Here is a 14666-nt window from a genome sequence, read left to right on the forward strand (position 1 = left end):
ACAGCCTAAGTTTTTTTTTTTGAGAGCAAATCCCCTCAACATCGCCACTACAAAAGCCCCTCAACATCAATCTATACTCACGTGAAAAGAGATCTTTCTCCGTTTCTCGTTGTTGCTTCGTACTCACGTGATTGGACATGACGGGGAGAGGTCCACAGGTTAGTAGTCGTAGGCTAGTAGTATAGGAGCGCATGGTGGGGCGGGAAAGCGGAGCGAATATCGAGTGGGCGGCCCAGCCAATTTACCATCTGGGCCGGCCTGCAAAAACTCATCCATCGCCGTCCATTTACATCCGACGGCTGACAAATGCCCACAACTCCTTTACTATTAGGGTTGGAGCGGTCGCTCCCCTCCACCTCCCCTTTTTTCCACCCGACCCAACCCCTCGCCGCCGCAGCAGAGTCTTCCACACTTCCTCTCCTCCCCCATCTTCTTCTGTGTGCAAAGGCCGCAGCCAAATCTTACCCTTCCTCTCCTCCTCGCTCTTCCCTCGCGGCAACGACGATTGCCAGCCATCCCCTATCCATCGCTGCGTCGGCGGAGGCTCTTCGCCGCCGATGCAGACACATGTTCGGAGTGGAGGCTCCTTCTCAAGAGGATGAGGTCTCGGCAACGAGATCCCATCCAAGGTGGCGGCGTTCAAGCGGGTGAGGCATCGGCAACGAGATCCTGTTCCAAGATGACGGCGTCCACGGCGAATCCCCGGCCGTTCAAGGCAGTGAGGAGCAGCGGCAACGGCGGAGGGTCGCTGCGCCGCCGGTGGTGTCTCATCTCCGCCGTGCGGGCGCGCGCAGGCTGTGCTTCGGCTCGTGGCTGGGCTTGGTCCCTGGCCGGCTCGGGCTCGAAGCCCAGCGGTTGTGCCGCGGCCTGGTAGCCTGGGCCGGCCCAGTCTGCGGATCTCTATGGCGGCTTCAACCTCGCTCTCACCCGGCCCAAGGTCAGTATTTCCCCCAAACTTTTGGCCTGTGCCAGCTCATCCTCCCGCCGATGACTAGTAAAATTGTTTTTTTCACTTTGCTGCTCCCGCCTAAGCCTTCCTTAAACCCTTTTACCAAGTAATCCAATCCTCCTTATAAATACCGTGATAGCCAGGGAAAATCTCGTTTTCCCCATTTCCTTTCTAGTTAATTCGCGGCACGATTGGTTTAGTTAGTTCATAGCCCTCGAGTTCGTATTCGCGAGCACCCCCTTCTCTCAGGATGGCTCGAGTAAGTTTCATGTGTTCGTTCTCTGCTTTCACGAATCCCTCCTGTTCGATCGAATGTTTCATTGCATTGTTTTTTTTTAATGATGATACGATGTGGCGATTCTAGAACGGCGCGATCATGCTGTTCTATTCCTGTTGCTTAGATCAATCCACTGTGTTTTTATGATGAACGATTTGCTTTCTGGATCAACGGGTGGTTTTCTAATGAAGTGTGTTTTTCTAGTCATTTGCGTTTTTTTGTGTTTAATGATCAAAGCAGCGTGAATGATTTGATTTATGATCAGAACTCTAGTTTCCTCTAAATGCTGCTTGGTTTTGTAGGTTTTAACTCTCGTCATCCTCCAAATTTGCTCGTCAGTTTTTGATTTGCAGCGATGTTGATAGCCAGGGAAAATCTCGTTTCCCCCATTTCCTTTCTAGTTAATTCGCGGCACGGCTGAGTTTAGTTAGTTCGTAGCCCTCGAGTTCGTCTTCGAGAGCGCCCCCCTCTCTCCGGATGGCTCGAGCAAGTTTATCATGTGTTCGTTAGCGATTTGATCTTCCCTGTTCGATCGAATGCTTCATCTTCATCGCCGTTTTTTTTTATTTTATGTCAAATGCTCGATTTGCTCTTCCCTGAATCTCTCTATTCTGTTTGATTGAATCTCTTCTGTTTGTTTTTGTGTCTATTATCACCGATTTGGTGTTCCATGACTATTTGATTGAATCGACGTGGCGAATTTAGAACGGCGCGGTCATGCTGTTCTATTCCCGTTGCCGTGTGATTCTCTCAATTCTATCCAGATCAATCAACTGGTGGATCAACGGGTGGTTTTCTAATGAAGTGTGTTTTTCTATCTGCAGTCATTTGTGTTTTGTGTTTAATGATCAAAGCAGCGTGAATGATTTGCTTTATGATCAGAACTCTAGTTTCCTCTAAATGCTGCTTGGTTTTTTAGGTTTTAACTCTCGTCATCCTCTAAATTTGTTAGTCAGTTTTTGATTTGCAGCGATGTTGGTATTTTAGGTTGCTGAATGATGCAAAACCGCGTTAACTCTCGTCATCCTCTAAATTTGCTTGTCAGTTTTTGATTTGCAGTGATGTTGGTAGGTGTTCTGAATGATGCAAAAGTGCGTGAACAATTTGGTAATCTTGTGCCATATTTGCTTCCAGACGCTTTCAGATTTTAGTTAGGCGAATTTGCTATTATGTGATTTTCATTCTCGTGATTTGCATGAGATCTGGTGATCATCTCTTTTATATGAATTTGCAGCCATTTTGGTTGTTTCCAGTGTTAATTATAATGCTAATCTGCTTGTAGCAAATTATCTTCATTGGTCTATCTGCGACTAAACCCCAAAGGAACCTGCCTAAAAAAGAGCCAGTATGTTTTCATCGATTTCTTCTATTTTTCAATCTAAAATTTAAAGGAACCTGCCTAATCTACAGTTTCTGGATGTATCAGGTCACCTTTAAGGATCGCCTGAAGCGCGAGGAGGGCCCTATGCCTGTATTTGGTGTGCCAGCTCACTCTATTGAGATGTGTCAGTCGATTTCTGTGGTAAATTGTTAAAGTGGGATTTGTTTAATTATTTCTGTTGTGATTGATTATTTGTTGTCTAATGTGCTGATTATCTAGTGTGTATCTAGTGATCCGAGTAGCTTGCATGCATACTATTGTTGGTATTTGCTATAGATTGCCTATTCATTTCAGCATAGCTAGGTGAAGCTATCCTATAATTTTGCTGTTGGTATTTGCTGTAAATTGCCTATTCATTTAAGCATAGTTAGGTGAAGCTATCCTATAATATTGCTGATCCTAAAGTAGAGAAACTTTTGATACTTGTGTTGTGCCTGCTCACCAGTTTCTTCATTTCTATTACATAAATTCTCTCTAGAGTATAAACCTGGAAGTGTCCTGATGATATATATTTATGACTGATTGCTCACTAGTTTCTTGCTTTCTATTTCATAAATTATCTTCTCCAGAGTAACCCTGGTAGAAACACTATTCCCTCTGCCTTTGTGCGTTCTTGCATGCTTCCTTTATGTGTTGGTGTTGTAGCAGCCTTTGTGCCTAAGTCTTTTTCAATGCCTAAATTAGGAGAAGGATACTCCAGGTGATGGTTTCGGCACGCCTGCTTTTGCTGATGTCCAAAAGGCAATTGGAAAGATTAGGAGCAAACTGCGGGGCGATCTGCCAACCAATTACTCAGTGAAACTCAGCCGCTACATGTCAGGTGTTGCGGATGTTCTACGCCAGGACAACTGAGGACTGGTGTGTTTCCTTGTGCTGTAATTTTTGGTTTGTTAAAATTTTTGTTTTGTAGTTTCTGGTTTGTTATAATTTTTTTGCTTTATTCACTTGTGCCTTTTTCAGGTGCTATGTCAGGGTGGCAGGAGCTTCAGGTGCTATATGACTGATGGTGTTCCTTTTCTGATGGTGTTCATATTCTGAGTATCAGTTGCTATGACAAGATCCTTAGTTTGAGCTGTTTCATCAAGCTTGAGATCTTTTTTTTTTTTTGTGATAGACTTTGCTGTAACAGTTCTTTCCTTGCAGTCCTTCAGGTTTGGGACTTTTTTCTGTTACAGATCTACTATCGCAGTTTTGCTGCTAAGTATACCTTCTATATGTCACTACATGTCATGAACAAGATGAACTACAGTTTGGCAATGAAAAAGATGAATGCTGTCATTTATAATGCGCTCTATGAATTTCTCTATCTCTAATATCTTAACCTACGCATGCTTATCAAAATTTGACAGAAATTACTATCTAGCCTGTAACTTTTGAGGGAAAATTTGTTGTTTAAATCTACTACCTCCAGTTTAATAATACTTAGCATGGTCTCCAAAAAATAACTTTGACCATTGTTTTTTATTATAATGTGTATAAAAGTGTTAGCAAATATATGAGTTTATTGAAGTATTTTTTAAGACTAATCTATACATGTAGTTACCATATTTGAAATACAAATATTTTAAAAATGGTTTAGAATCTTTGATTCTAAAATTTGATCTCACCCTTATCTTTATCTAAAACAACTACTAGTAACTGAATCGTTACTAAGCAGAAGATTAATTTGAGAGTTCCATGATGTGCACATTTACTTTGGACGAGTAGAAAGTAATCCTAGTTTTTTCTAATTATGCTTTGGACAGGCAATACGAGCAATATATTTCACAGAATATCTTCTGCAAACGAACTTCAATGGAGTTTCTTCGTCGTACGGTCGTACGTGCTGGTCGACAGAAGTATAGAAGACATGTTTGTCGTACGCTAGATAAACTGAATTATCTGCTCGTTTGGTGCCTGCAAGTATCGCCCATATACATAGGAACGTTAAGACCATAAAAAGGAAGAAAAATTTTCTGCTCGTTTTGCGGGAAAGACAGAAAACTCATTACAGATTTTCTGCTACAACACCAACACACAAAGGAAGCATAACTGAAGAACGTTTGCTAGTTTTCTTTGTGTTCTCATTGGCGGAAAACTCACAAGGAAGCACAAAGAACGCACAAAGGAAACATACAAGAAATTTTGCTAGTTTTCCGCCAATGAGGACTCGGAAATAGCATAAATTTGCACTGGCCTTGTAGCGAACCGTACCGTTGATAAGATGGGAGTAGTTACTAGTAGCTTATAATTTTTCCTATATATATATCGCTAATATGTTTGTTTTGTGTTGAAATTTTGATTTATTTTTTATAAAATTCCTAAACATAAAAGTTTGACTAAAAAACGTGAAATGTGTGAGGATACATGCCAACGCGTTATTCAGAAACGAGAGAAACCCACGTCTCAACTTCGACATTTTGGCCGGTTGACGTGAGAGCAATCGAATTTCTTATTTATAGACCGTTCGGCGTTCTTGGGGACGAGACGATTGAGTTTTTTTCCCTCTCCTCTTCCACTCCTCTCGTAATTTTCTTCTCGTGGTGCCCGTCAGATCGGAGAGAGATGTAGTGAGATTTATTTGATTGGATTTAGGTGGGCGTGTTTCCTCTGCAAAGGTTGAAATAGGGTTTGGGGGAATGGCGGAAGCTCACGCTCAATAGCTCAATGTCCCCAAGAAATCACTCTCTGGTCACTGCTGATCGATTGCATTGCATCAACTGATTCTTCGATCACTGCTGATCGATTACATTGCAGGCTTGCAGCAACTTATTATGAAAGATTGATTTGGTTTTGGAGCTGTTGTTACCGATGAATGTCGGCAGCAAAACAGATGTGCAGAAACACCATTTCTGTACGAATGTAGTTTACATATACAACAAAGGGTATACGTATATCTTTGTCAGAATTAATTCCGATAAAATGACCTAACAGTATGGCATATACAAACTGTTACATCGTCTTATCGAAATTAATTATGAGATAATATGTATGATAAAATTGTTTCCTTGACTAGGAGTTGATTTGCATAATCTCTGAGAAGAACAAAGCACCCTCCCGTTGGCCCTTGCCAATTATCTCTTCTTTCATTTGGCAAGCTTATGTTTTGTAAAAGCTTTTGTTTCCTGCAGGTTCCTACCGCAACAGATGCAGGAAATCATATACTGATACGACCAATTTGGATGCATACTGGCAAGAGAAGGGCGTTACCAAGAGATGTCGCACTAAACAATCTCGCAAAAATACCCACGAACCACAATTCTATAAACGCATACTGTGATCGTGCACAAACCAATAAATATGATGGGCGTTACCCATGAACCACTCTTCTATAAACTAGGAGCAGAAGGAATACAGTCCCCTCGAAGTAATCCCCTACTAGACTTGAATATCAATAAAACAACAGATGCTAGAGTTAAACACTGGAGTATGGTTTAATCGAAAGGTATATATGAAAACCAAAACAACAAAAGGTAGGCAGGTAGTTCATTCAGGTGATAGACAAAATCCAACAATCCGCATGTGAACTTGATTAAAAAGAACATGTCTTTGTCTTAATAAAAACTAAAGAGAACAAGCCATACATGCATAAGAGAAAACTGAATAAGCCTACAAAAAGCACAATTACTTTTAATATTGTTCATTCTGCACAATTACTTGTAATCTTGATCATCATCCTCGTCAAGGAGCTTGAAGTAATCTTGTTCATCATCCTCATCGAGGAGCTTGAGGTATTGCTCCAACTTAGGTATGAGGGCCCTGAGGCAGGGGGGCGGGGGGTGGGTCCTAGCGACACGAGCATAACGCTTCTGCCACTCCGTATCCGGATCATACCTGTGCAGCTTCCCCGCCCGTGGTACTCCTCCACCACCTCCTCCTCCGTCATCTCCATGTACTGGTGCGCGTCCGCGATCAACGCTCGCAGGAAGGTTTTCGCCGTTTCCTGTTCCGTAGCCGTCCACTTCTCCAAGTAAGCGTCTATCCCGAACGGCTTCTTCTCCTGCCGAGGCTGTTTCTCCTCCTCCTTCGCGTCGCCGACGGCGGAATTCTCCACCGGCGTCTCGCCGTCTTTGCGCTCCATCGATCTCAAAATCGAGGATTTGGATGGAGGATTACGCTAGTTTTTTTTTAGGAAAAAATTAGGGGACGGTTTGGCTTCGGGTCGTGGTTGATTGATTTATTTATAGGCGCGGTCTCCGCCTTTCCCTGTACGCGCTGGCCTACGTGTCGGACTCTGTTTGTCCGGGTCGGAGTTGAGTTCCGGCTCGAGATAGCAGCGGAGACCGTCAGATTTTAATCGCACGGTCCGCGGCTCTACGCTGGGGTTCGGCGCTGCACGCCATGTCCGACACGGATTCATCGGCGGCGGCGGCGGCGGAGGCGGCGGCGGAGGGTCGGAAGCCGAGGCGGCTGCGGGGGCACAAGAAGGGCGCCGTCACCTGCTGCGTCGCCTCCTCCTCCCGCCCGGGCGTCGTCGCCTCCTCCGGCGAGGTAAAGCGATTCTGCTCGTGCGTGGGTCTTTCTCCGAGGGGAAGGCACGCGACGCCATCCAGGGCCTTGCGACTTCCTCTGCCAGAGCAACGCGTGGTCTCTCTGGTGGCTCTCCCGCGTCCGTGCTCAGTGGTCTCCCACCTTGCTGCAGCAGCAGCACGAGGAGAGGGGTGCCCTTCGCTGAGGACAACGGTCGAACACCTCGTGGGCGCTGTCTGCTGAGCTAGTGGCAGAATCTTGTAGGCTCGCATCGCATGCTTCCTCCCCTGCTATGCTATGCAGAAATCTGCAACCATGACTATTGGCAGCCAAATTCATTGCCGGAGGCTTTAGGTGGCTGCTTGTGCGTTATCGGCAAACTGAGATCATCACATTCAACTGCTGTATAGAATAATGCACCGGTTACTTTGTGAAAGTAGCAACCTGCATAGACCATAGATTAGTATCCAGTTCCCTATTTCACTTTGTCCTTGCTGCTTCCTGATGGCACTTGAGTTCACTAATTCAGTACCAATTGTCCCACCATAACTTTCCCAGCATGGAGATGTTGTAGAGATCTGATGTTGTAGAGATCTCATCTAGGATTTCATATGCGATCGGTAAAAACTACAAAATTGGCACTAGGTACATGCGAGAACGTTATGAATTGCTATGAACTTGGTGAATGTGCATCCGATTGCTGATATCATCTTACAGCCAGTAGGTGTTTTCTTCTTTTAGGGCATTTCCCTTTTTCTGCAAAGTTACAATTCTAACCGTGTGTTGCACTACCTTGAGAATATGATTCATAATTCTTGACCCTTCTTATGTTACTAGACCTTATGCTAATTCTCATGTTCTCACTGCTTATTTGACCACATTAGGATGGATGTCTTTGCTGGTTTGATTTGCGTACGAAGGATGTGCTTTTCACCATGGAGGCGACAAATCAACCAATTTCTTCTATGTGTTTCAAAGCAGGTCAGCATGCCTCCGTTGTCCAAACCACTCCAGAGTTTTGTCCCAAAAATATGTGGGGCATGCCAATGTCACACACTAAAATGTCCTCTCTTTTGGTAGGAAATGAAGATCTTGTGTATGCCTCTGCTGGAAATGAAATTTTATCTTTCGATGTTCGAATGGTAAGTTCAGCATCCCTATTTTTATTATGTGCTTAACTTGGTTTCTCTCTTGTAATATGGTTACCATGATTCTTTTTTCTTATTAGGGACCTCAAGCAAAGCCATTGGACACTTATAACTACAATAGAGATGAAATCAATCAGGTTGTACCCTGGAGTATATTGCCATCTCATTCTCTATGAAAAGACCACTATTTCATCCTGAAATGATGCTTTCACTTTATGGATGTCTCTTACTATTTTACCTAAAGCTTTTATGCAAATGTGATTGGATTAAAAAGAGAATCTAAAAGGTCACATTTGATGCAGATTGCTGTGAGCTCTAAAGGTTTTCTTGCTGCTGCAGATGACAGTGGGGATGTCAAGGTAAAATATTGTGTTGACATAAATGTTGAAGACAAGCATGCTTCTATTATCTTAAAACATATTAAATGATCAAAATATTGGTAGTGCTGTTTAGACTTAGAGGACTTCACTTGAAAATGTTGAAAGAGTTGGCAAATCTGTAAGCAATGCAGTTTACCATTAAATTTAAGTAAATGAACATAGACTGTAAATATTTGTGTTGCAGTTTTTCTAGCTTTTCAATTATTAACAAGTTATATAGCTAGAGAATTTATGGTGATATTTTCACACTACTTGCTTCATTTAATTGGTTTGTTGTTAGAAAGTTTTCTTGTTGAGATTTTCTGATTTTGTGTGCTTGTGTATCATTTAGATAAAATAATAGTTTTTGAATTGGAAATGGATTTCTGAACTACCTTGCTTTGGTGCAATAGAAGGTTATTCCAAGTCAGAACTTGCTCATGTTTTCACTCTTAGAGAATTCTGCTTCTGCTTTTGCAGATTATCAACACCATCCAAAAATGCCTGTACAAAAGATTGAGGGAAGCCCACACAAGTGTATCCTTATGTAGTGCTACTGGGATGTTTAACTCTGATGTTTCATCATTTTATGATCCTAGTATTTTTTTAATTTCCCTGCAACATGTAAATCAGTTATTCCTTAGTTATCTTTATAAGATTTGCAGCAGTGTACAATTCATTCCTTGGAGACCTTGGACAGGTCAGTGCTACTTCATGCTTCATTGTTTGACTTGTACTTTTCTTTTGTCAACTTATAAGATGCAAATACTAGCGTTCTCCTTGGATTCTTTTATTTTAATTTGTAATTTTTTATCCTCACAAATAGTTCAGTTTCATCTAACAGCCATTACTGGAGGCCTTGATTCAAAGCTTGCTGTGTGGGATTTCTCCAAAGGGCGAACACTGTTTTCTATAGATTATGGTACCTCCTTTTTCCTCGAATGAAAAACTTACAATCCATGCATCACACCAACTTCTATGTATCTTTTTACCTTTTGACTGGGTCGTATAGTAACAATTCCTAGTGAATCTTGTACGGTTACTTTAATGGGTTCACATCTGTAGCTTTAAGATTAAATGGGAAAGTTGGGTTTTGCTGATTAACCACAATGTTGTATATTCCCTTTTTTTCGCAGAAATTTTCTCCAGCATGCATTGATTAACTCTTTTTTTTTTTTTTTTTGCTCTTGGACGTCAGGATCACCTGAAATGCAGAATGGAAGTTCAGGTGGGCAATGTTTCAATCCTCCTTTTGTTCACTCAATAGCAGTTTCTGAAGAGGGCATCTTGGGAGGGTCGTACAAAGTTTGTGCTGTTGCAAGAGGAGATGGTGCTGTTGATGTGGTTGATCTAGAATATGAACTTGCCCCTGCAAAATCAAAAGGGCTTCCTCGGATGGCAGATTTGAGTTTAAGCTCGAAAAGAACTGATATAGGAGATGGATGTGGCAGTCAAAGTCAAGGGAAAAGGATCCACCTTGATTACACAGTGGGTGGCCATACTTCATCTGTTTCTTGCGTGTAAGTCCCTCTATGTTGTTTCTCTGTAATTTCTTACTTATCTTACCCTTTTACTAACTGCTTAATACTTTAACAGTACATTTTCAGCATTTGGTGAGAAGGGGAAGTTTCTTGTTTCTGGTGGCAATGATTCATCAATTAAATTATGGGATTGGTCCAAAGGGTTCTCCTCTGAAACAAACAGCAGTGCTGAATTGGTGTTGGATATAAAGGTTAATAAAAAGGTAGCCACTCAACCTTAAATTCTGTGAAATGTTGTCTGCAGACTTTGGCTATCTATCTGCACATACTCCATTACTTGATGTACTAAATAGTAATTTTGCTGTTAACGGATGTGATTGAATTCTTAGGCTCGGGTAAAATTGCTAAACCTTTGATCTACATCTTGACAGGTGAACTGGTTGTGTACTACTCCGACTGATTCAGATAACCTGATTCTGTGTGACACATCCAAGGTGGTCAAAGTTTACAATCTACCTTAGACTGAGAATGTGCGGCATTATCAATGCCCAAGGGTCTCAGCCCAATGCCCAAGAGCAGCCCTGTACCAGTCGATGGGACAATTTCTTTTTTTTTGAAAAGAAATGGGACAATTTCTTGAGGACATTTAGCACAAAATTGTGTGCCCGACCATCAGTGTCAGCTTGGTCCTGACTAGTCTTTTGACAATGATGAAGCTAGGCCCACTGCAGCAAGTTGTGTGACGTGAGAAATCAAGATTGTTAGTTCTCTGCAGCTAGTTGTGTGAAGTGAGAGTTCAAGATTGTTAATACGGTGAAATGAACGTATGTTCTCTAAGAGTCAACGTGTTTTTGTGCTTGCAACCAGCTTTCATGTACTAATAATGGCGAATTCCATTTATGTTTTGTGTTATTTTAGCTGTTCTTTCTTACAAAGACAATACCACAATGATGTAGCGCATCATCTTCAATTCTTCCTCATGTAATGTAACGAGTAAATCAGAGTCAATATTCAAGCTTACATGGTGCTATATGTAGCACATATGTACGCTACTATGAACAAAACTATGCCTGAGTAATGAAACTTTTTTTTTTTGCTCACCAATAACCTCTGCAAGAACACCTACCTTCTTCAAAATGGTGAAATCTATTTGAATCCCTCAAAATTATCTCTCTACCACACATCTTGGAGATGAACTTGGTAGCCTCATGGCAATGGCTGCAAACTCTTGAATTCTTGGCCACACGGATTGGCCGCCCTTGTGACAGATTCAGAACACCGAATGCCACGGCGAGCTTTGAACTATGCCCACAGAGCGCCTCATCATGAACAGCATCGTCAGCGCCCATCAGAGTATATTTTTTCTTAGGATCATGGCCTTCTTCCTGCATCCTTCTGGCAACATCATCAAGGAACTCTGCAATCCTCATTCCTTGTGGATGATTTCGGTTTTCCGCGAAGAAGATATGGGCCTTTCCCCTCACCTCAATCCAGCTGCAGCCGGTGTTCTCACGAAGCCCACGGCCACCAACCTTGTTCTTGAGCTTCCTGACAGCCTCCCATCTCTCAGCTTCAGCATAGATGTTGGCAAGAAGAACATAGTACCCTGTGTTCTCAGGTTCCAGCTCAAAGACCATCTCTGCTACCTTCTCTGCAAGCTTGACATTCCTGTGAGTTCGACATCCACGAAGCAATGAGACCCAGATGCTCGAATCCGGTTCGATCGGCATTGTCTCTATGAACTCATAAGCTTCCCTCAGATTCCCAGTGTGGCATAGTAGGTCGACCATGCAGGCGTAGTGCTTCAGTTTAGGCTCTATTCTGTGCTCATTCCGCATTGCATTGAAGAATCTCCATCCCTCATCTCTTAGGCCTGAATGGCTGCAAGCATATAGAATGGCACTGAAAGAACCAGCATCAGGCTGAATGCCACTTCCTTTCATCTGCTCAAAGAGGGCAATGGCATCTCTACCGCGACCATGCATGCCATATCCAGCTATCATGATGGTCCACGAGATAAGGTTCTTGTTGGTTAACATGTCAAACAAACGGCGTGCTAGCACCAATGCACCACATTTAACATACATGTCAACGAGTGCATTGGCTACAAAATTATCTTCCAAGTACCCTCTTCGTACTGCATAGGCATGCATCTCCCTGCCTCGCTCCAGTGAAGAAAGGCTTGCTGCAGCTGGAAGGATGCAGGCCATGGTTACCACATTAGGTCGGAGTTGGAGGAGCATTTCATTGAATAAAGTGAAGGCTTCATTGGCAAGATTGCTCCTGGAGTAACCTCCTATTAGTGTATTCCATGAGATTGTATCCTTGTTTGTCACATGATCGAAAATAAACCTTGCCTCTTCCATATACCCACATTTCACATACATTTCCATCAGTGCATTAGCAACTGGAAGAACTTCCTCAATTCCATTTCTGATGGCATATCCATGGACAGATTTCCCATGTTTCAGTGATTCGTTGCCAGCAAATGCATCAAGAGCACTGGTGATTGCGAAGACATCTGGTCTGATACCTTCTAATCCCATTTCCTGAAATAACCCAGCCACTTTGTCAAAATGCCCAGCCCTGGTATAACTTGTGATCATTGCTGTCCATGACACCACATTTTTCTGTTCCATATTCCTGAATATCTTATTAGTGCTACGCCAATCTGAGCAATTTGAATACATATCAAGAAGAGCATTACCAAGAGATGTCTCACTAATCAATCCAGTTCTCACAGAATACCCATGAACCACTCCTCCTATAAATGAATAGTGCGACTGTACACAAGCCGGCATAACACTTAGCAGTGTAGTAGAGTCCAACTCCTGTCCTTCTAACCACATTCTTACAAACAACTCAACAGCTTTATCATATAGACCATTGGAAGCACATCCACCAATTATAGAATTCCAAGAAATGATTTCACGTTGAGGCATTTCATCAAACACCATGAGCGCGTCTTCAATCCTGTTGGATTTTGCATAGAATGATATCAGTGCATTGCAAACTGCACACTGTGCCCCAAAACCGTACTTCACAAGATACCCATGAACCACCAAACCATCCATTACACCAGATAAACCAGTGATACACTTTAGGAGGCAAGAAATGGTATGCTCATCAGGAGTAATTCCACAGTCATGCATTTTCTCAAACAGCAAGAGGCTTTCTTGAAATTTTCCAAGCTTTGCATACCCACCCATCATTAGATTCCATGCATGTAAATTGCTTTTCGATGACATTGCATCAAAAACCTTCCTTGCATGGCCCAATTCACCACATTTAACATACATGAACACCAGTTTGGATCCCAGATTTTCATCTATCCCATTCTCCAAAGATTCAAACTCCCAAAGTAATCCAGTTTTAACTGAGTATCCATGAATCACCCTTCCGACAAGATTGTATCCTAATTCAGCACAAGCAGGCAAAACGCCAAGCATTGTCACTGGATTGATCTCGAGGCCTTCAGACCACATTTTGGCGAAAAGCTCTACAGACTTATCATGCCATCCATTCGAAAAGCACCCGCTAATCACAGAATTCCAAGAAATGACATCCCGGTGAGGCATCCCATCAAACACCTGTAGTGAACCATCAACATGGCCACACCTAGAGTACAGTGCTATAAGCGCATTTCCAACCGCACATTGCACCCCCAAACCCAACTTCTCAAGGTACCCATGAACTGCTTCACCATCTGCAATACTGCCCAAACCGGCAATGCATTTCAAGACACACGAAATAGCATGTGCATCCGGCCTAACCCCAGAACAGTGCATCCGCCTAAACAGCAAAACGCCGTCTTGGAACTCACCAGCTTTCGCGTGACCGCTCATCAGTGAAGTCCAAACTCGCACGTCACTCACTTGAGGCATTTCATCAAACACCTTCCTTGCATTCTCCAAATCCCCACATTTCACATACATCAGCACCAGTTTCCTTCCGAGAACACTATCCATTCCATCTTTTCCAACACCAGATGAGCGAACCAAGAAATGGGCTCTCTTCCCGGCCTCCAAAGATCTCAGATCCGAGCAGAGCTGGACGACCGCGCCGTAGCTCCGGGCGTCGACGTCATCCGAGCCGAGCAACCTCAACGCCTCCGCTAACTCACCCGCCCGACAGAGCCTCTCAATCTGCACGTCCGCATCGGTTCTCGGTGCCCGACTCGGCGAATTCTTGGCGCCCCTCGGAGCAGAGGCCGCCTCCAGGACATGACCGGACGGCGCGAGGACGCCGCACCTAACCCTTGTTCTTGGGCTGCTGTTCTTGGGAGGCGGCCATGGGGGTGGGGCTCGGAGGTGGCTGGAAACGGAGGTGAGTGGAGGCGTCGCCATGGAACCAGGAGGAAGAGGAAGAAGAAGAAGAAGGGGAGTTCAAATTTTGCCGCGAAATCCCGCGATGTTGGCGCGGCCTCGCTTGGTTGAAATGGATAGCTTTCTGGATTGGGTTGCAAAGTTTCCCATTTCACGCCTCACATTTAAGAAAATTTCATGAAAAGGACATCACGCATTTGTGTTGTAGTATACTAGTTCCAAAACGATGCCTAGGAAAAATTAATATTACTTCGAGGGTATAAATGAAAATTTTCCCAGACAGTATCACTTCTCTCT

At 43.2% G+C, this 14666-nt stretch overlaps 2 protein-coding genes and 1 long non-coding RNA gene across 3 annotated transcripts; 2 read left to right on the forward strand and 1 right to left on the reverse strand.

Moving 5' to 3' along the window:
• The first annotated feature begins 352 nt into the window (after positions 1–352).
• LOC127762841 (uncharacterized) lies at positions 353–3892 on the forward strand. Its single transcript, XR_008015602.1, has 5 exons — positions 353–937; positions 2509–2571; positions 2653–2748; positions 3292–3465; positions 3568–3892. It is a non-coding gene; the product is annotated as an uncharacterized LOC127762841 (long non-coding RNA).
• A 2952-nt stretch (positions 3893–6844) lies between these two features.
• On the forward strand, positions 6845–11151 carry LOC127762833 (uncharacterized). Its single transcript, XM_052287339.1, has 11 exons — positions 6845–7077; positions 7941–8037; positions 8137–8198; positions 8285–8341; positions 8507–8563; positions 9044–9100; positions 9221–9263; positions 9408–9485; positions 9762–10083; positions 10160–10307; positions 10476–11151. Exons 1-11 carry the CDS (start codon positions 6928–6930, stop codon positions 10563–10565), a joined length of 1161 nt encoding a protein of 386 aa, XP_052143299.1. The 5' UTR covers positions 6845–6927; the 3' UTR covers positions 10566–11151.
• On the reverse strand, positions 11132–14505 carry LOC127762824 (pentatricopeptide repeat-containing protein DOT4, chloroplastic). Its single transcript, XM_052287332.1, has one exon. It carries the CDS (start codon positions 14388–14390, stop codon positions 11142–11144), a length of 3249 nt encoding a protein of 1082 aa, XP_052143292.1. The 5' UTR covers positions 14391–14505; the 3' UTR covers positions 11132–11141.
• Between the last annotated feature and the right edge of the window lie 161 nt (positions 14506–14666).

The sequence above is a fragment of the Oryza glaberrima genome, chromosome 1 (assembly GCF_000147395.1).
Source record: "Oryza glaberrima chromosome 1, OglaRS2, whole genome shotgun sequence".
Classification (NCBI taxonomy): Eukaryota; Viridiplantae; Streptophyta; class Magnoliopsida; order Poales; family Poaceae; genus Oryza; species Oryza glaberrima.

Coding starts and splice junctions, on each gene's coding strand:
- LOC127762833 (XM_052287339.1), top strand. CDS start 6,928: ATGTCCGACACGGATTCATCGGCGGCGGCGGCGGCGGAGGCGGCGGCG. Junction 7,078..7,940: donor TCGTCGCCTCCTCCGGCGAG/GTAAAGCGATTC, acceptor TGACCACATTAG/GATGGATGTCTTTGCTGGTT. Junction 8,199..8,284: donor TATCTTTCGATGTTCGAATG/GTAAGTTCAGCA, acceptor TTTTCTTATTAG/GGACCTCAAGCAAAGCCATT.
- LOC127762824 (XM_052287332.1), bottom strand. CDS start 14,390: ATGGCGACGCCTCCACTCACCTCCGTTTCCAGCCACCTCCGAGCCCCA.